We start from the raw sequence: 21,367 nt of genomic DNA, 5'->3' as shown, positions 1-21,367 counted from the left end.
GAACTAACAAATTAATAGCTAAATTTGCGAGATGGGCCTATGATTCATACACAAGTGCAATATGAATATTGGGGAGTGGCTATGCCTGCATACGTATCTGTGCAAGCTAAAACCAGGAAATTCTATTATTCATTCGACATGCAGCCTTATCCATGTATTTTGTTGGTTGTTTCTACTAGCAGCAGGTAACTAAGCAAGTTATTATTGTTACACTAAGAAAAGCAAGGAAGAAAAGGAGCATCACAGACTATGGGCATATTTCATAAAAGAATACATTTCCGGTGTCCTAACCATTGTTCTACCAGTCTTTGTGCCCCCTTGTATCTCTCGTCTCTGACTGTGAGGGGACCATCAATACAAGCTAAACTCATTCTGACCTCGTTGAAGGCAAACTTGGAGTAGCCTAAAACATTCTAATGCACTATTCTTTAGTTTCCCTTCCCTCCTCACATGTTATCGATCAGTCTAAGCTTCAAATTTTCCTCCCATCCAACCACCGAGTATAAAATTCCAGAGCTTCACGTGGCTTGTACTCTGCGACGGTATGTCCAGAACCCTGCATCATCATGAAGAACTAAATAATCTTTTCGTAGAAGACTCAAACACATGAAGAAATATATTCTTTTAGAGACTGATTTAGCGAGTCCAGCAACAATCAGGGCCGAAAAGCTTTTGCTTGTACTAACCTTGATGGTGATAAAAGTGAGATTATAGTCATAACCCTGTAAGAATCTGCAGAGTGCAAAAGAGCAGTTACAGTGAGTTGCACATGGCAGCAGAAATGAAGATGACAAATGTCTGCACTTTGACGATTGACAAATATAACCTTTATGCTAAAAATCAAAGAGAGTAATTTTCTAGTTACTTTGAATTCATTAAGAATCAATTTAATCAGCAAGAACATACCCAGCAACCTGATCATTCACAATCCAAGGCCTCCACTCGTCGACAATCTTATATCCAACTGATCTTGTCCATGCTTGACTCCCGGTAAATGGAACGCACATATCATGATCTCCGCTGCCACAACATAATTTCCATTAATCACTGATGCATTTGTAGACATGGTATGCACATTGATTCCAACATGATAAAAGCAACATCACCATCATCACATTAAGTATATGAAACAAGCCTGAATTATTAGACCTCTTCTAGTCAAGACGGAGTCTTGCAACCATTCAAGCCCAGAATACCATGAGTTTCCAAGCAATTGAGAGAGAGAGAGAGACACGTAACACTTGTTAAGGATTCATTTCTACAAAAGAAATTTATGGATATTATTTGCAACTAATCACCGCTTACAAAATTTTTTCAATCCTGTGACCCATCATATATAGATTTGTACACTGGAAGGTTAGAACCAAGTGTACATTGACATGCTTCAGGATTTGAGCTATTGTTACGGCATTAAGTAATGGCATTTGACCATGTATGCTGATAGCTAGTTGATCAAGCAAGGCTAAAGTACAACAATTATTCTTGAGAAGCTAAAAATACCAGCAACGATACTAGGAGACAGTACTCATGCTTTTATACCTGAATATAAGTGCTCGATACCCCTTGGAGGTTAGGTTCTTGTGATACTTGATCATGCTCCCAGCATCATGATGAAACTGAATTCTGCCTGTGCATAACTCCCAAGTGTCTACCACATTTACCTAAAGCAGCACAAGATCATAAATCTCTGCTTCAAAAGGCATGACGAAGGTAGACAAGAAATCTTACAGATTCAGCATGAATTGCTTGCCGAACTACTTCATTATTTAGCCATGCTGTAGCAACTTCATCGTTCTGCAGTTTCCATTTCAATATCAATCATGTCAATAACTCAAACAAGGCAGCTAGTTGAGGAACAAATGATGCAAGCACCTCAATATATAGGAATTAGAATTTAGGAAGGCTAATTAGGAAATTAAAGAATCAAATTTTGAAAAATGAAGGATGCTATATTCATTTAGAATCTGATAAGCTAGATTCAGGATATCATCCCTCCTCTCCCTCACCCCCAGCATCTCCTCATCCTCCCCCCAACCCCCAAAAACACACACACACAAACACACAAGATTTTGCATTTTTCATCCCTGAAAAGCAAAGGGCAATTGCCATGCCAACTGGTGCCACCATAATTACCTAGATTTACGCAAGTAAATAATCAAATTAGTAGGTTCTTGTCAAGGTTGGATGCCTTCTCTTGTTTATGCTTTTGCAGAAGATGATGGTGCAGGAAACAGATTGAGCTGGACAGTATATGTCCAGACCACCTCCTATTCTTTCAATACTTTCACTGAGTGGAAATTTTAAGCTGATGACTGTAATTGCAAGTCCTAAATATACCACATATTAATGTATCAGAGTTTGCAATTAGAACGACATAAAAGTTCGACCACCTCGCAATTATCGAAGCATTCAATATACCAAATTATCTGTTGGTCAAAAAAAATTTTTAATACACCTAACTCTCTGTTTATAATAGTTAGATGATTGAGAAATTAATAAGCCACGCCTGGAAGGAAGCAGAAAAAGTACTTTGCAAACATGAAGTAGTGGTGGTAAAATACTGAAATATCTAATCTTAGCGGGGTGTAATGTGTCACATTTTGAGATGATATGAATTTCCTGCCAATGTTTATCGGTCCAATAAAAAGCTGCAGCACAAAAAAAGTATAGAGGGAAATACTAGTAGTAAGATTCACTCACGGTGCATAGAACACTCGTGGTTTTGAGAAGCTGGGGCCAAGTTGGGACAAGTCCATCTCTCACTGGAGATCTGAGAGGCCATGCACGGCCAAACATTCTTGTTCTCACAGGAAGAGGCCTTTCAGTCTCACCTAACATCCTGAAGCTCACCGGCAACTTAGTATTGCCATTTATCATTTTAATCGTAGCTGGACCATGATAACATGGTTCCAGAATGTCATATATGTTTAATCCCTCAAGATCCTGATTAAAAAGAAGAATTAGAATCCTCAAAATAAATAAGTACAAACTCTTTATGCAAAATCATAGAAAGTAACTACCCTACTTCATCAACTTTTTCAAGCTTGCTTTCACAACTGTCACTTGCAGGGTTATAATAGTTTCCACGGCACTCAGATATAACTTCCTGCATCAGTAGAAGAAAAAAGTTAATAAAAAAAATACAAAGGAAGACTAAGAAGGACATCATAAGAAAAGCAGAAATAGATTATCACAAACCAGCTAATGATCTTTTTTTTTATCTATTTCCACAGCCTGACATATTTAGTAGGAAAGAAAGATTTCTGCAAGAGTAGGGAATTAAAATGTGCAGTGCTGATACAATTATTTTTTTATTTTTATTTTTTAGCGGGAGAGTGATGGGATTTAAGAAGTGGGGAGGGGAAGGAGGATTTGAACCCAAGATCTCTAAATTCTGGGGCCTCAACTTTAGCCACTAGACAGGCCTTATCGGCACTATTATACTCATATATACCTTATATAGGTCATCTGAGATTAGGCCCATCCCATGCGCAAAAGGAACAAGAGCATTGCCATCAAACTCATCATCTGTAACTCCATTTCCCACCATATAACCCTGCAGGCCGTGCAATTAGTTTACGAAGAATAATAACAGTTTCTTAAGTACGGGGAATGTTGTACCTTAAAATTGAGAACAGGCTTTACACCTTCATCTATTCCTGAAGATTATAATGAATGAGCAAATTAGCCTTCATCCTTGAAATGTATGCAGTTCAGATATCATAAGATATACCTTTTGCAACTTCATAAGACAGAGTTGGCACATATACTCCAGCATATGACTCCCCAACAATATAAAATGGGTTAGAGAGGAACTCCGGATAGAGCTCAAACCACTGGCAATACAGCAACAACTTTTTAAAATATGAAAAATTTAGTGGACCAAAGAATAACTGTATAGCAACAATCGGATAAGACCACAGAGTGAGTATTCAGTGTTGTCAGATAAAGGAATTATTTCAAGTTAATACCTTGAAAAGAAATGTGTGAGAATCAGAAGCAGTCTTTAGGTCTCCTGTTATATAATCAGATTCGTTCCCAGAGTAAGAAAATCCAACACCAGCAGGAGAGTCCAAATACACGATGTTGGAAACCTGAGGAGTAAGACTGATCTTTGTTGATCTCAACTGATAACATGCAAGGAAATGCCTAAAACTTACTCTCTCTCTCTCTCTCTCTCTCTCTATATATATATATATATATATGTATGTATGTATGTATGTATGTGTGTGCGTGTATTCTTCCTTCTAGGAACAAGCATTATCATTTTTATTTGAGTATTTTGGAATTAAACACACTGAATTTCCTATACATGGAGATGTATGCTTCAGAGACATGAATCATAACCTTCGACCAGCTGTATGGATTGAGATGCAAGGTGGGCAGGCTATTGGGCGTCTTTCCTGCCTCAAAATTGAAGGGACCTGGAAGACAATTGAAAATTCTTTATATCAAGTCACGGACATAAGATAAAGATAATGTCATCTTCTCCCCTTTTTCCTTATGTTCGTCTCCTTATTCTTTTTTCTTTTCTTCAGATAGTTAAGATCATAAAAACCAAAAGTATGCAAGGAATATGCAGAACTAAATCGTTACATCACCCATATATACAGTGCCAATTTATGTCACGTTATAACAGATAACCATTACATTCGAAAACTGCAGGGAAGTTCCATTAGCCATCATGGTTACAAACAGGGGAAAAGATAATATGAAAAATCTACACCCCTTTACTTCACCTGGTCAAGAAGCAGAATTAGAGAGCATAAGAATCAACGAATGGAAACAGAAATTAGACCGTAAAATATCATATATGCTTGCCTTCCAATAAAAGTATGTCAAGTTAGAAAAAGAAGTACCATATGAGCATTTTACAAGACATGGCTTATTTGCCAGTGTCAGAATTCATTTCAGTCTTCAATTAACTAACTATCAAAGTAAGTAACTAAGACGTGCTAATCTCAACTCGAAGAAGATATAACAATTCAACCAATACCGTGTTCATAGACGAATCCATCAAAGCTCGAACAACCAGGACCACCATTGAGCCACAGAACTACTGGATCCTGTGACGGATTCCTCTCAGAAACAACAAAGTAATAATACAATTTTCTCCCACGACTCTCATCAACTGTCACATACCTATAAGGAAAAAAAACACCCATTCGAGAAAACCAAGAACCAGCATAATCCCATCAAAGTATTTTCAAGAAACTTACTTTAATAGTTGCAATACAAGAGAAATGTTGAAAAAGAGTCGTACCCTGCATAGTGTTTAGAAGGTAGAGTGCCATTGAAACCAGGAATAGATGTTATGAGTGCACTTTCAGGCGCTGATTGTGTTCTCACAAAGCTAACCGCTACACAGATGAGCAGCAATGTGAAGCAGCGGAAGACGACAGCATTCCCAGCCATATTGATTTCAGGAGCTCGTGGTCTGGTGATCTCCGGGGCACCAGCAAATTGGGTGCTAGTGAGTGCCTTAAATAATTCGTACCAGTGGGTCCAATACTAGTGCATTAAATAACTTGAAACTTTAGAGCCCTTTTTTATTAATTTTTTTATTACAACGCTTTTTTTTTTCTAGGAATAAAAACGTGATTGAGAAATGTAAAAGAAAATATTCCCGAAAATCTAAAATATTGTTGTATCAAAAATGTAATTCAAATAATACCTTTTTGCGATATTTAGAAGGATTTTGATAAAGTATTACCATCTATGAAGATTTTTCTTTTTCTTTTTTAAACTACAAAAATTACGGACGTAGATTTCTAGGAAGAATAAAATAGTTGGAAAACCAGCTGAACTTTTATAAAGTGGTTTGAGTTTTATTTGGCAGTTAAGGCACTCTTAACATTTAAAACCATTTTGCTATTGTTTTGCGCAAAGCGGAGCATGGAGGACAATTAATACAGAATAGCACCTTGACCTTGATATTTAGTATTTACTATTTACCCCCCCAACTTTCTTTCGTTATTATTATTGCGCTTATCTTACATTTTACATCAAAGATGGAAGTAATTGCCTTTTAAGACAGGAAAATGTATATGCCTTGCCTTTCTTTCCCAATTTTAGGGGAAGAATCCTTCTCCAGTCTCCACCACCAACTTGAAGTAAAAGTAAAATTAAAAAGAAAGAGCTGGTTGATGGATGGATCTTTTGAAAATGAAGCAAGGAAGAAAGCTGATAATTAATTAGTAGGCGCGGCGGTAAACAAACAAATACGTCATTTGCGACGAACGAATAGCCTTTTTATTTTAATACTCCTACTCCCACTCTTACAAGTCAGAAAAAAAAACAAATCTGGGGGCAGGGCCCAACTGAATAAGGAGGACGTGTCCAGTACTAGAGGGAGAGAGGGCCCATAGGAGGCTGAATTTGGTCAGCTATCTCCCCTTTATTATTAATATTAATAATATAATATGACAGAGTGACGATGATTGAAGCGGGGGAATGGGCCCAACCCAACCCCCGAGGCAGCAAAAGTTAAAGTTGGCAGCATGTGTATGCCAACGATGCTGGCCGGCCCACTCTCTCCTGCCATCTTACCTTTTGTCCAAGTTGTGATGACTGATGCGCAATCAACGACTGGACCGACCGACGACCGAACCGAACTTCCAGTTCGACATTTTCATGGCGGGTGAAGTAAAAAATAATAATAAGAAGAACAAGGACCGAAGACTGAAGGAAGCAGTAGTTTTAAGTACTTTCTTCTGATAAGTCAATATATGTAAATTACTCAACAGTACTATCAGTAATCAAGACCTTCATATTTCTTCCAGAGTTCCTGAAGATTAATTATCAATTTATCAGCTCTCATTTGCCTTTTCAAAGAAATCAACCTGTGCCATGACACTCAAAACTCATCCCTCATTATGCTCACAGGTAGGTTAGATTATACAAGATATACAAGAAACTGAAAATGTAAATATCATAAAGTCAAAAGAAACTCTTTAAGAAAAAATTGTTAAGAGCACGACTACTCGTGTGATTTCTCCTCTTTTCCCATGAAAGTTAAGTTACAGAATGCATCTGTGCTAGCCATTGTGCTATTGGGCTTGATTTGCTTGCTTCTACTTTGCTGCAAACTTACTACGTGAAGCAGGTACCGAATAGTGCCAAAAAAACTGCAGCCAGAATGGTTTTCATTGCCACAGGACAGCGAGATGCACGAGAGAAGTTGACTCTCTGGGCCTGGTCTCTGCAAAATCCAAATGCAGACGGTGGTACTATTAGAGCAAAATATTTGCCATAAGTTTCTATACCATGCCTGCTCATGTGTTCTCTTGATAAACTGAACTCAGTATTGTTCTTCAAACCTTTGCGCAGCCAGCTCAATATGACTAGGATTCTGATTAGAAGACGGGATGAAGTAAACAAGCAAATTAAAAGGGATGTAATGCATGCACTGTAAGAGTAAACATCTTTTGAGACCAGAACTGAAATCAAGGCTATCCAGTAGCTATATTCTATACCCAAATATACTAGCCTCTAACCTTTCTGAAGATCAGTGGCCCAAAAACAAAAGTGATGGAATTTAAGCAGAGGCAAGGAAAACGTAAAGGTGTTCATCTTACTTCTGTAAAGATGAGAGTGCACCACAATATATTGTATTATCTGGCAAAGGAAGCTCGTTCTTGTCCATATCTGGATTCACCACGCTAAGATAAACTTCCTGACCTAGGTGCCACGAGTCAAGATTCTGTGCACGAAGATTCCAAATACCAGCATTGTCCAAAGAAACTAATATGGCTGTCCAAGCTCCCGGAAAAACCTGTTCCCAAGTCACCCATTTATCAGAATTCCAAGTCATTCAGAAATTGTCATACACCAATATTGGACAGGGAAGATTTTAATTTTAGCCACTTCAACTATATTTATCAAACATATATCCACCAAATAAGGGTGGCAGGGGGGATAGTTCCATACTAAGATTAAAATCTTTTAACCTCTAATTAGTCCAGATGCAAATATGTTGGATATGTATGTCAAGTCTGAGCAGAAATTCTCATGCACTGCCAATGCTAAAAACAAACAAATATATATATATATATATATATATCTTCACATAAGCAAAAGACTTATTAAATCTGCATCAAGGATTTTTTTTTTGGTCCAAATACTACATGGCATGTATAGATACGTGGCATCTTTGGAAGCCCGTTATGCCCATGCCCAGAACCCCCAGTCGCCTAACAACGAAAGTGGGAATTTTCCAGTTCCCTTGTCAAAGACTTCGTTTTCTTTATGCAACAGTAAAACTAAAATCCAGCAGGGGAAAGGCTTTTGAACTTGAGTCTCTAACATACGCCAAGTCATGAAATCTAAGACACTTCAAAGTCAAAATTTTCAGACTAGGAATACCTGGGTAGTGCAGCGAGCTACACCATCCCACTTGTTGTAAGTGCTTCTACTGTTCTCTGTCCACACACCATTATCCATCCTGCAGTTCATGGAAAGACAATACTGCTCAATCTTTAGTATTCTGAAAACTAGAAAAAGTCATATTCATCAAACCTGCATGCTTACCCTACAACAAAGAAAGCATATCCATCCAAGTGGTAACTCTGGACAGTTGTGTCATTGTTCTGGAATATTATTTCCATAAACCCTTTGAAAGTGCCATTGATTACAGATGTGTCAACTTTTGCAGGTCTGTTCATCAGTCTATTTGGGAAGTCGAGCTTGAACACCCCTGGAATGTTAAATTGCTGGGCAAGCTTGAGAGGTGTTGAAGGTGCTAAGTAAGAAATACCATTAAGAGTTGTACGCCACTTTCCATCTATAAGCTCGGGAGGCCTATTAAGGATCACATACACATCAGTCACGGTGATCTGGCCATATTTGAAAGATCCTTGAGGGTTTGGGCGAGCAGCGCCAGCAGAAACATTCCATCTATAAAAGATCGTCAAGATATTGCAAGAACAATAAGACCATAAAACAATGACGAAAGTCAGAGTACCAACATAAGATATAAACAAGAGAATGCCAAGATGGAGAAGGTATGAAGCAGATAAAGTTGGGAGTATAAAAACATTTCCTCTGGATACTGGTTTTAGTAAACATTGCATAAAAGAGCTGCAAAAATGTGCATTGCTGATGATTGTGAAGGGCCTTTCCAATAAACATTGCTGGTTAGTAATTGACTGCAATGTTAAAATGAAGCAGAGTCTCAGAAAAAATTCTAATATCTAAATCCATGTTTCACTACAACCTTATGGATCTTGCTTGATTCATTGAGAAATACGTGTCATATTCATTAGGAGGGTCTGGAAGAGGACCTGATGCAGGTCCAAGTGAATTTGAGTAGTGCAAGATAGCAACCCCAATAGCCTTAGTCCAAGCAGAGGAATTCACAAAACGTGGGCTGGCAACAATGTAGTAATCACTGCTAGCATTTTGATCCATCGTGACCAAGAATGAATATGACTGACCAACATGGATATCCATGTTTGTGTAGTTCTGTTGTACTGTGTATGATCCTTCGGTCTCTACAAGAAGCAAGTTGTGGTTCTGGACTCTGAAATTCAAGCTAGTAGATATACCAATATTGTGTACACGTATACGGTATGTTTTCCCTGTTGCATTGCATGATGAGAATGCACACTTCGTCATAAACTCAATGTAATAAACATAACTCAAAACAAACACAATGTCACTTCTGCAGATGATTAAAAAATCAATATCTTTGTATGTTCTCCATCCTCTCTGGAACTCCTATAGATATCCTTTTATATAAACAAGCCATGGCATGTTGATTCTATAGGTTTTCAGAGAGACTTCGAAGCTTGAATCACCTAGAAGTGAAATGTAAAAGGACTATCATATGGACAACTTCAGGAGTGGACCAGGGCATTGTTGCAACATTGAAATAAATGATTTCAGTTGCATTTTATGCCCATAGATACTGCACAATGCACGTGGCATATGAGGAGGAAACTGTCTAGGTAAGACTAGTCTTCAATGTCCTGCTCTTCAAATGATCCCAGCTCTTCAAATGATTCCATCACAAAATGATTGGTTCGTGACTCGTAAGTAAGGGTGATGCCCTAATTCAAGGTTGTAACTAATGCAAAGCATGTGTCACTGACCATATTATTGCACAACATAGAGATATGAAAAATACCTGGATCCACATAAATTGTCTGGAAAGCAATACCATCTGGGACAACTGCACTATCATAGCGGTACGGACCAAATCCATTAATTAAGATACCGTCAGGTGCACCAAGGCCAACTCCACTTTCAACCTGCTCTCTGAGTTCCTATAGCCCAAAAATACCCCCAAGTAAACAACAAACAGCAAAAGAGCATACCTAATTGTATAGAGAGGCTGAAAAAGATTTAGAAATTTAGCACCAACCTTGTGGCTTTTTATATACCAGTCACTAATAAACAGAGTGATATCTCCATCTGGTGTTTCAAATGGGACTGCAATAACATCTCTATTGTTGATAACAATTCCCCCATATCCACCAGCAGCTCTCTGGAAGTATAGGGAAGGGAAATAAAAGAAACTGCCAATCTGATCTTTGACCTGAAACTGATAAGTCCAATTCCATCCAGCAGGAATGGGACAGTTTGTGCCAGAGACTCCGTCTTGCCAAGCATTTTTCCGCTGTTGAATACCATTCCTGCAGTTAAATTCATTCAGTTGAATCAGAATCACTGTCATTAATTTGATATATATAATAATTTCATGTTATACCATGTGAGAAGCAAAGGTTCGTCAAGATTATTCTTGACATTGACAACAACATTCCAGTTGGTGGTGACATTGAGAATTGGTCCAGGAAACTGTCCCTCGACTCCAATCACCTAAAATTGGGTCTAAATGTTAGTAAAACAATCATCAGATTTGGACAAATAAGAGTGAAAAAAGGAAAGCCAAAAGAAGGCAGTCCCCAAAGATAATGTGTAATAGCAGGGAAACCAAAGTCAGATATCAGTTCAGATCGTTCACTCACTATTTTTTTGCATGAAAGGAAAAAGAAAAATGAGCAAACAACAAATACTTATCTACAGGGTCTTTTTTCCGCATATTTAGGATAACCAACTAGCAAGTATGAATGTGGATAGCAATTCAACTTCATTGGAAGCAAGACTTTGTGCCAATATAGTTAGGGCGAAGTTAATGACATCAACTGATCATCAAAGTACTCTACCGAGAAAAAGCATATTGCAAGTTTTATATTATGCTTAAAGAAGTACAAATTAGATGATTAACACCCAGACTGCATGTTTGTTTACTTTTATTTTCTTCCAAAATAATAAAGAAAAAGAAGAGAAGGAAAAGCTCATGAATTAAGCTTTTATGAGACCTTTCTTGGTTACTCGGATGGATGAATGCTCCACTTAAATATAAACCTAAGGTGTACATTGAAATTCATGGGAACTCAAAACCGATGCCTATTGCTATTGACAGCCCAGCACACCCATGCAACCAGTACCAACATTCAAAGAAAGTTAAAGATGTCCAACCTTATCAGACCAACAATTAATGAACTTCAATTATGAATTTTGAAACCTAATGAAAGATGCCAATCGAACTAACATCCGAAAGCACACCAATTTTCACATCCTGCCCTGAAACAATTCTCTCGTGAGACAAATTTTTCTTAGGATAGTTTAGCTTGATGCCTTGTGTTTAGCTAAGTATTTACTAGCAACTAATTATTGCAGCATGAGCATGAGTGGGCAGTCAAATAGCAAAAAGTTGATTACTTTAACCAGTGTCCAACAATTCATTTAATCTCCTAAAGGGCAACGTTAGCGAATTTCAGCTATATATCTTTCAAACAACACATCCAGAACTCTATTTCTCCACCGAATATAGCAGGGATGATTAAAAACTATAGTGCTACAACTATAAACACAATCTTGATGTTTTCAAGAGGATAAAATTATACAATCTTTTTAATGATCAACGACCAATAAGAAATCGGTACTATGACTCCTGCACCCACACTTTAAGAACCTTTCCAAGTAAGAAAACAAATTACAATGCAAGAAGGAAAAAACAAGGGGGAAAATTTTCCAATTTCCCCAATTGTTGTGCTAAAAAAATAATTAAGTTGAATTCTTGCTAAAACAAGAACTTTAAACTCATTTGCAAAACAAATAATACTACCAACTGCCTTATCTGAAAAACAACTAAAAGAAGATCTGAAACAGTAGTATAAGGGGATAAAGAACCTGTTGTTTAACTCCAAGAGGTGAGGCAGTGACATAAGAGACAGTCCAATCAAAGAAGACATAAGGATCTGTTGCTGAGCTAAAGCTAATCAAGCAGAGAACCCAATTAAACCAAAAGATACAGCAATAGTAGCTGGAGGAGGAGGAAATGTACATGGGAATTGGTTGTCCAAAAGAACAAGAGAAAGACTATAAGAATTTCCCTCTGTTCTTCTTTCTCTGCAGACACTTTTGCAGAGCTGTTCTTTAGACTTCTTTGGCGAATTAGAATGGCTTTTGTTTTAGCGATCCCAAGACAGAATCTTGGTGGGATTTTTGGGAGGTGGCAAAAAGTGGCAAATTGCTGTAGCCGTAGTTTAACGAAGAAATGCAAGGAGCAAATGTCGTAACAAGTAGTAGTACAGTGGAATAGTAGCGAAGTGTGTGTGCCTGTAGTGTGTGCGACTGTGCGGTGGAAAGAAGCACGTGGTGGTGGCGTTCGAGACAGCTTAGCGGGGCCGTCTCTTGGCCTCAGACGCCAGTCCTCACTTCTCAGTTCCGGCCCCCTATCTTGAATTTTGAGCCGTTAGGCTTTGTTCCTTTCTCTGTTTTATGCTGCTCTGCTTTGATTATGCTAGTAGAAATTTTTACCTGCATCACCCTAGTTCAGGAAAGTTTAACGAGGATACGAGCAGAGCTATACTTAAGTCAAGTTGGAACTTTGGAACTTTGAACAGTGCATTGATCGAGTTCAATTTAAGTTAAAATAATATTTTGAATTCGAATTTGAACATGTCGAATCTTTAGCTCGACTTCAATTCATTTTACTTGAATTCTAGTCTAATCAAGAGTAATAGAATATAATCAAGTTCAATTGAGTCTATTTAAACCTAATCAATTTCACCTAATAAAAATTAATGTTTTATGTATAATTTTTAAACAAATGATATAATTGACATTCACACTAACAAATATATATACATACATATATATATATATATTGAAAGCTCGATTAAACCCGTTGAACCTACGAAATTAATAATATATACTCAAACTCGACTCGTGCGTATTATCGTACAACTTGAACTTAACTCGAGCTTTGTTAATGTTGAACTCGAATCGAGTAGTTGATCAAGCTACTCGCAAGTTCGAGTATGCGAGTTTAAGTAGAGTAATTTGGTCAACTTGCAACCCTAAACATCATTGTCATCGAGTATGAAGGAATTAGAAAAGTAGGTGTCAAAATGGTGACCAGAAAGAGAGCCGTGAAAAGATTATATTTTGTAGCATTAAACAAAATAACATTCAAGGTGTGTCTGATAAAATTGAAATTTAAAAACTAAAATTTAAAATTTAAAAATTTGAATTCCTTAAGATACCAAATTGTTAAGTACTAAGTGAATAAGCTATTACTTCTTGCTGAGAGCAAGTTTTTTTTTAGGAAGTTTCATGCTATTTAGTTAATTTAGATGTTATATTTTATATTTTGATCTGAATCCATTAAATTTAATTACTAAATTGCATTATTAAACAAGACCTATTACATTTGTAATGGATCAGCTTGACTTCATTACCTTGTTTAGAGATTTCGCTTCCAACTTTGCGCGGCCCCATTGCAGTGAAAAAGGAGATTTTTAAAGGATTGGGCATGATTTTTTTTTTTCCTTTTAAATTACATGTCGGGGAAGAATAAATTATTCCTTGCAATTTCATATCGGAATTAGCTTAAAAGTTTAAATGAGCCACACAATCCCGATATGGCAAGTGAAAGTTTGGAACTCTGGCCCAATGGACCGCAGAATGATGTCAAAAAATGTGCGACTATCAGGAGGAGTGTTTCTGATCTGGCAGTGAGTTGGGTTTTGGTATCTTTACGAGGTTTGATTGTTGGCAGCCCTGTTGAGGTATCCTCTTCCTCCAATATAGTACTCCCTCCCTTTTTTTATAACTGTCGTTTAAGGAATTTGCTCTTAAGTACTTTTATCTGTCGTTTTACTATCCCCATGCAGCATTTATTATTTTTTTACAATTTTACCCTTTTATCTCTCTTACAGGATTCTTAATTACTACTCCTAGTAATTATTGCTTCTCTCTGCCCTTCCATATTCTTTCTTCTGTTCTCACAGTAAGTTGAACCCCTAGTGAGAGAAAACATGGGTGAATTGAATAATTAATGAGGGTATAAAAGGAAAGTGGTGTATAGATTTAAGCAATGAAAACTTTTCTTAATTGGTGTGCAAAACCTTAAACGACAGTTATAAAAAAAGGGAGGGAGTATATATTTTTTCAGAGCATCTTAATTCTCTTTTTCCATTGTCGTACAAACGGATTATCAAAAACTTTACCATGAATATGCTTTTCTTCTTTTCTTTCTTTTTTCTTAAAAAAATATTTGATAAGTGGAGACTGTGAGTTGAAATTACTTGAAGCAACGTCTTTCACGTTGGAGGGGTGCTTTTTGATGCATCAGATTGGGGACAGCTTGATTCCATTGCTAATTCCATTGAAGCGAGTAGCAAAAACCTCACAAAATCAAATAAAACGTACTAGTTGGTGGGTTAGTTGGCTCTTTTTTCATCTCTTTTGGACTCGGTGACACCCATTAGCGCATTTGTCCTTTCGTCCCAGAATCTGAAAGAAGTCGATCCAATTTTCGCGTAATGCATGAAAATAGTAGAGTATCAGGATTCAATTTCCTGCTACCATGGAAGAAAATTGGTGAAGTCATTTTCCATTTTGCCACCAATAGTACAGCCCTTGACTCCTTTTTATCGTCTAAAAGGCCTTTTTTTTTTCCCTTTATGGGAATGAGAACTTTAACGCATTTGACTCCGTTCATTGTTATAGATTAAAACATGTTTCTCGAGCCATAAGTCGTTTGCAAAAATTCATATCGATCACTCATCAATACAATTGTCACATCGACAGCGATATTTGAATATGAATGTCTAAATAATTTCCATTTCTACCATACTGAACTGACTAATGCTTTGTCATCCGTGGATACGGGTATGCAAACTCTTTGTCCCTTCAATCTTTGTAATAAACAACACAAGATTTCTCTGATCGTGAACACATTGATCATCATGTCAATTCCACTCTCTTTTGTTTGTTTAGTAAAGAGCATCTTAATTCCTCAATCTCTTCCCATAATTGATTTCATTAATTTTGGGGCGTCTCGCCTCTTAGGAAGCTTTGTTATATCAATGGATCACGAATGACGCACATCCGCCAAGGATTATATGATAGAACCGGTAGCCATCAATTTGTTTGAATACTGCATCAATCTTGTATATGTGATTTTTATAGGCAGGAAGAAACTAGCTAGTCTATTGTAGTAATTAAAAGTTCAGGGGATTTCAGTAATGTAACTTTGAATTTTTTTTTTCTTTTTGCACCCAATAAGTAAACTTATCCGTTATAAGTAGCATTGAACTATGTAGCAAACCTTTTTTTGTCTTTGGGTTAAAAAAGAAAAAAAAAAGTGAACATTAATTACCAGATAATTAACTGGATCTATTTCTGGTGGAAACAAACTTAAAGCCATTAATTTGTCTCTTAGGCTCACTAAATTTGATTCGCCTTGTTGAAGAACATCTTGGCACATAAATAAAGGCAAGGCTTTGTTTGGGCCATTTTCAGCTCGTGAATGTCTCAACATTGTTTAATTTACGCAGGAATTTTCTTAAATTGCAAAATTATCTATCAAATTTTTATTCTTTTAACGCTTACATACGAAAGACACCACATTCTCTTTGGGCATTTTAAAAAAGATCTTTCAAGGCCTAGCCTGAAGACACTGATCACTTCTCAAAGGTTTTTGGAGTTTATCACTTGGTAGCTGCTGTCCCCTGTCCGTTATTGGACTGCCACCTTCCCTGCGGCTGAATTTGGAAATTGGTTCACAAAAATTATTTACCACCGACCACCAGAAGGGAAACATAAACACTAGTCAGGCCCAATAACATTCCTCAACTTACTCCAACATCAGCCCTGGTCCATAGAGCAGCAACTAGTTCAGTTCCTTTAGACAAAATTCGAAGTTGGACCATTCATCTGTTGCTTGTCACAGAAAAAAACAAATTCTACCAAAGGTAGAGCTAATAGTGAAATTTGTGACAGTATCAGATGTAATCGTGGTAAATAGATAAGAGTGGTTGTCGTTAGTTAGTTTAATAATTAGTATCGCCAGTTTGGCTTCCGCCAACCTTGCGGAGAGCCTCTGATCGCTGTAAACTCTATTTTTCTATATTAATAAATAATTTTTTTTAAAAAAAAAAGGAGGAGTAGAGGCTTTCACACCCTATACCCTTCTAGGTGTTATACACATGCATTGGCATCTTCATACTTAAAACTGACGCTGGCTGATATATATATATATATATATATATATATGCTTAAGCCAGAATTCTACAAAAAAAAAATAATAATAATAATTTGTACCGAACCCACTTTTGCTTTTACTCTCTGAAGAAGCACGGGACTTCCCTTAACCGAGCTGACCTGGTAAGCTCGGGGTGCTGATGGAAGAGCTCGTCCCAAGCCTGCAAAACAGAAAGAAGTGATCTCACAAAGGGGGCCCCGAGGCGGTCCCCGAGGGCGCTCCGACGGTCAAGTTAGTTGTCCGGTGAGCAGGGAAGGACTAACGGTAAAGCAGTCGGAGTGAGTTGCCAATAGTCAGCGTACCTTGTACAGTAGGTATGTGTTACCATTTATACCTGTTGAGGAGTCCGACCTCCGTACGTTCCGGGACTTGCCGTGGATAGCTCTCAGCCCCGCATTGAGAGGGATTCCTCGCGCCCTCTGCGGGGTAGCCCTAGGGAGCCTCCCGGAGCCCTAGCCGCCGCGCACCCTGGGCTGGCTCCCTGTGGGCCCGGGGTGCAAGCCCAACTCGGGTCGACCTGGGCTGCCACGTGTACAGGCCCATGGGGCCTCTGCACTCTCCTATATATCCTAAGAAATTAGAAATAAATAGTAACTCTGAACTTTATGTATTGGTAAACGAAAGAATAGAAATCACAGCTCATTCAAATGGCCCCACAAAATCCGGTTTTCTTCCTCGTGTGAATGCGAATAGTGGAGTGGATTGAAGCAACTTACGTACGCTGGTCCAGTTTGGATTTGAAGGGGTCAAGATTTAATTTAAGACCCTAAGAGAAAAAGTAGCTGATTGACCGAGTGGTATACTTACTTAGTTGTGGGACTCATGTGAATGGTTAAATTTAATTTATCTCTAATTACATCTTTAGTCTTATCTTATGTTATAAGGAAAAATTATTAAGAAAAGGAAAAATTACGTACGCGTACTACTACAATATTTGTACTCGATCTGGTTGGAAAAATATTTGTAGGTAACTACTCTACAAGACTACAAGATTCAAGACAGAACATGCAATATGCATACAAAACCACTTCTTTTATTTGGAAGGCGTTGACATGCAACAATTTTACCATATCAAAATAAGTCATTGAAACCATGCAATTAATAATACAAATTGTGAGAAACTACTATTCGTTCTCTGAGCTCACGGAAGGCATGAATTGATTGATAGTAGCTTAGAGAATAAAGATGTGTCAATGTGTGAATACAATAAGTATGCAAATTCTAATATGGAAAAGCTGATGCAGACTTTGGTTTAGTAGTAAGTTTTGTGGTATCGTGGACAACAAGATTCAAATAGGAATGGTTTTGTCGGTAAACTTGTGGTGTGGGAAAGTGGAGCACTGTAGAAAAGTTTCATGGGGGTTGTCGCTTCCACTCCACTTACTTCAGTTAGTACACCAATAGAAACCAGAGGAAATAGAATTATTTTCTCAGTTTATACTACTGCCAATGAGCTTTTCTCAGTTTTTTTCAGTGCAAGCATTTTCCTCTTTTTCGTTGGAGTCAAATTTTCTTTCTTTTTGCCAAAGTGAAGGGGTCACACTGAAAAATTTCGTGAACTGATCGTAATTTCCAGTTGCTTCACAGTTTTAGATTCGTTCCAATTTTAATGTCTTTAAATTGGTAATTTTGACTATTCGTTCCACTTTTAATGTCATAGGAATATGCAAGAGATGACGAGAATAGGACATTTTGCAGAAGCATATCGTACGAATTAAACGTTTGATACTTATGTTACACTGATTGCTTCGTCTTTTGAACACAGGATTTATTAAATTAAGGCATCCTTTACTGCTAATCGGGTACCTTAACTTTTGATGATGAAAAGTAAAAGGACATTAAAGGTCGGTGGAACCGAGGAAGGTGTTAGTTATACTACTTAATCAGTGACAGTACTGGGTTATACCCTCTGAATTATTTGTTTGACATCTTACCTATAGTTTTCTATTACGAGTGACAGATACATATCACTTCTTATAATGCATTTTGTTGGCCGGAATTGGAATTTACAGGAGAGAATAGCTGTGTTTCATCGTATACCTCCCCCTCATAATGGTCCAAATTTATCTGAGAGAAGCTGATTAGTTTTCTAAAATGATGGGAAATTGAGAAAAAAAGGTTTTTACCATCACTCTAGATAATACAAGACACAATGATAGAGCGACTGGATTGTTGCAAAATTATTTCCTGTTTGATGATTCTTTCATATGTGAAAGTGAATTTCTGCACGTTGGTTGCGGTGCACATGAATTGAATTGAGTTGTAAAGGTTGAATTGGATGTGATTGATGAAGTAAATTATAAAATTAGGAAAAGGGTAAAGTATATGAAAGGATCTGAAAATAAGATCATAAAGTTTGTAGAATTGGTGAAACAACTCTCTCATTGGAGATAGCTAGGCATATAAAAAATTGATAAATGGAATTCTACCTATATGATCATGGTACTTGAGAGGGCCCTATTCTTTTTTCGATTTCAGGACGTTCATGATGATTACAAGCTGTGACAGTATCAAGTGTAATTGCTGTAAATGGGTAGGAACAGTAGTCGTTGTTAGTTTAATTGTATTGCCGGTTTGGCTTCCGCCAATCTTGCGGAGAGCCTATCACTGCAAGCTCTATATACTCGAGGTACTTAAAGTATAGTTTCAAATCTAAAAGTCATGATTTTAGCCTACAGAAATAAATAAGATGGTATATACGTGTATCGGCATCTTCATACTTAAAACTGACGCTAAAATATAAGCGAGAATTCTACAAAATTACTAATCCGTACCAAACTCACTTTTGCTTTTACTCTCCTAAGAAAGAAATGAATAATGCTAAACTTTATGTTTTGGTAAAAGCAAGAACGGAAATCACAACTCATTGGCATCATATTCCCTGGCTTTGGGTAGCGTGACGCAACTTACGCTGATCCAGTTTGAAGGGATTAAGAGTTAAAGACCCTAAGACGACATAGTTGTAGGACTCGTGTGTATGGTTAAATTTAATTTATCTCTAATCACATATTCAGTCTTATGTTAATTATAATGTTGTAGCTGTTACATTCTCTGACATTTTATACCTTTTGACTTGCTCTTTACTGCAAATAATTTTTTTTTTTTTTTTTTACCGTAGAACTAGTTGTAATTTATCCCATGATATACTTGCAATGACAATTTGAGTGTGTGTTTCTTATAGTATTTTCGTTGAGCGGGCGGCGGCAGAAGACGCAGAAGAACTACTGCATATGACATTAAAATTTTGATACTACTGCATGCTTTAGTTTAGTATATATAAGTATAACCGGGTACAATAGCTTTAATTTGACTGACGAGAAGAACAAGAGGACGATATCAAAGGTGGAAGCCAGGAAGGTGTTATTAAACTCAATTAATCATGCTACTACTTAATTACGTACTGACATGAATTGGTTAAAGAAGAAGAAGATGCGTGGAAGGTGAAAGCCCGTAAGCAGGTTGTGGTTACTTTGATTTTGGTCATGCATGCTCAATATACACATATACATCTGAAAGGAACAGCTTGCTTTGGATTGGAGCCAGTGGTAGACGGGTAATAAGTGCTGTGAAATGCGCGCCCTTTTGTCACTTGTGGCGGACGAGTTCCGCCGCAAGCCCCGCCTTCCTTTCAGTTGGTACGAGAAATCTACCATATATCCATCTTGTACCTAGCTTTTGGTCCTACGTGCTAGGGGACCCACTCCAAAAGTGTTAGAACCCTATATTAGTAGGAGACCTAACTCCACTTTTTTTAACTTTGCTTTTGTAGCCCTTTTTAGCTTTGCAACTTAAATTTTAATTTTAGACATTTTATCTTCTAAGCTCTTAATTTAGACATTTTTTGCATTCTCAATTCTTAAATTTGTCTCATTTTAAGTCCATGAATAATAATGTGCACGTTAGCAACGTTGACGGAATAAATTATAATAAAAATCAACAATAACATGCTTAAAGTGATCAAAGGGAGTAAAGAATTCGCAACTAGAATAAAATGATACGTTATCATAATTTGAATCGTCTTTTATCTCTTTAATTTTGTTAACAATATTCATTATTAATTGGGATAAACTTTTAAGTAGTTTGATCCAGCTACTATCCATTTGCTCATTTTCAACATATTATCATTGATTTGTGTGATCCTTCATTCCTTAATTTTGCTAATGTTGTAATTAACTAGACCTAATTAGAATAATCTTGAGTGTTTAGGATCCAAAGTTTAAAAATTTGACAATTTAGAATACCAAATGTTCAAAATCAAAATTCAGAGCACAAAGTGAAATAAGTTTGCGGCCGGGTACAAAGTAGAGTAACTCCATAGTAGCAAGTAAGAGGGACAATTAAGCGAAAATTTTGCGACCGTAGTACCTACTAAGTACCACCTAACGACCATGCATGTACTTGCTAGTTGGTTCAGCCCCAAAGTCCCCTGTCAGATGCTTGTTTTGCTTCATATTTTACCAGGAGAATTTATCGTACGTACCAGCATTATACCTTGGTAAACTTAAACGACCAAAATCACACACACACACAGAGATCCAAATTTACCAAATCATGCCAATTTAGCAAGCATTAATTAGAAATATATATCCTAATTCAGTTAGTCGAATGGATTATAAAACTTGGCAAAGAATCAAGTTGAAACTAAAAGAACTTTGGATGTACTTGTGGCCCCTGGCTTGCCTGCCGGAGGCAATTTATGTCAATGATCCGGACTCTCAACAAAGAAGAAGATTAAGGGTAGTGCAAGCAGTGGTCCGTCATGCACGAGTACCTCTGTTACTCCCATAATCTTAGCTTCATATATAATAC

The 21,367-nt window shown here is 37.2% G+C and overlaps 2 protein-coding genes across 2 annotated transcripts; both read right to left on the bottom strand.

The window, feature by feature from the left end:
- Positions 1 to 66: 66 nt before the first annotated feature.
- Positions 67 to 5,454, bottom strand: LOC113751425 (serine carboxypeptidase 1). The gene is made up of 14 exons (XM_027295443.1): positions 5,264 to 5,454; positions 4,997 to 5,142; positions 4,348 to 4,424; positions 3,972 to 4,094; positions 3,734 to 3,836; positions 3,622 to 3,659; positions 3,455 to 3,556; positions 3,026 to 3,106; positions 2,701 to 2,943; positions 1,729 to 1,794; positions 1,540 to 1,661; positions 907 to 1,020; positions 687 to 732; positions 67 to 556 (listed from the first exon to the last, which is right to left on the bottom strand). The coding sequence occupies exons 1-14, from the start codon at positions 5,413 to 5,415 to the stop codon at positions 473 to 475; spliced, it is 1,497 nt and encodes a 498-aa protein (XP_027151244.1). The 5' UTR covers positions 5,416 to 5,454; the 3' UTR covers positions 67 to 472.
- A 1,282-nt stretch (positions 5,455 to 6,736) lies between these two features.
- LOC113751414 (monocopper oxidase-like protein SKU5) lies at positions 6,737 to 12,731 on the bottom strand. The gene is made up of 9 exons (XM_027295431.1): positions 12,196 to 12,731; positions 10,709 to 10,818; positions 10,364 to 10,634; positions 10,127 to 10,265; positions 9,215 to 9,578; positions 8,530 to 8,895; positions 8,365 to 8,443; positions 7,578 to 7,774; positions 6,737 to 7,201 (listed from the first exon to the last, which is right to left on the bottom strand). The coding sequence occupies exons 1-9, from the start codon at positions 12,349 to 12,351 to the stop codon at positions 7,093 to 7,095; spliced, it is 1,791 nt and encodes a 596-aa protein (XP_027151232.1). The 5' UTR covers positions 12,352 to 12,731; the 3' UTR covers positions 6,737 to 7,092.
- Between the last annotated feature and the right edge of the window lie 8,636 nt (positions 12,732 to 21,367).

Source organism: Coffea eugenioides, chromosome 1 (assembly GCF_003713205.1).
Source record: "Coffea eugenioides isolate CCC68of chromosome 1, Ceug_1.0, whole genome shotgun sequence".
NCBI classification, from domain to species: Eukaryota; Viridiplantae; Streptophyta; class Magnoliopsida; order Gentianales; family Rubiaceae; genus Coffea; species Coffea eugenioides.
This window is presented reverse-complemented; position numbering and strand designations above follow the sequence as displayed.

Excerpts from the sequence above, each read along its gene's own strand:
- LOC113751425 (XM_027295443.1), bottom strand. The coding sequence starts at position 5,415 with ATGGCTGGGAATGCTGTCGTCTTCCGCTGCTTCACATTGCTGCTCATC. Across the intron at positions 3,660-3,733 it reads GTCTTATGAAGTTGCAAAAG|GAATAGATGAAGGTGTAAAG; the intron begins GTATATCTTATG and ends TATAATCTTCAG. Across the intron at positions 2,944-3,025 it reads AGCTTGAAAAAGTTGATGAA|GATCTTGAGGGATTAAACAT; the intron begins GTAGGGTAGTTA and ends CTTTTTAATCAG.
- LOC113751414 (XM_027295431.1), bottom strand. The coding sequence starts at position 12,351 with ATGTACATTTCCTCCTCCTCCAGCTACTATTGCTGTATCTTTTGGTTT. Across the intron at positions 8,444-8,529 it reads TATGCTTTCTTTGTTGTAGG|GATGGATAATGGTGTGTGGA; the intron begins GTAAGCATGCAG and ends CATGAACTGCAG. Across the intron at positions 7,202-7,577 it reads GCACTCTCATCTTTACAGAA|AGACCAGGCCCAGAGAGTCA; the intron begins GTAAGATGAACA and ends TGGATTTTGCAG.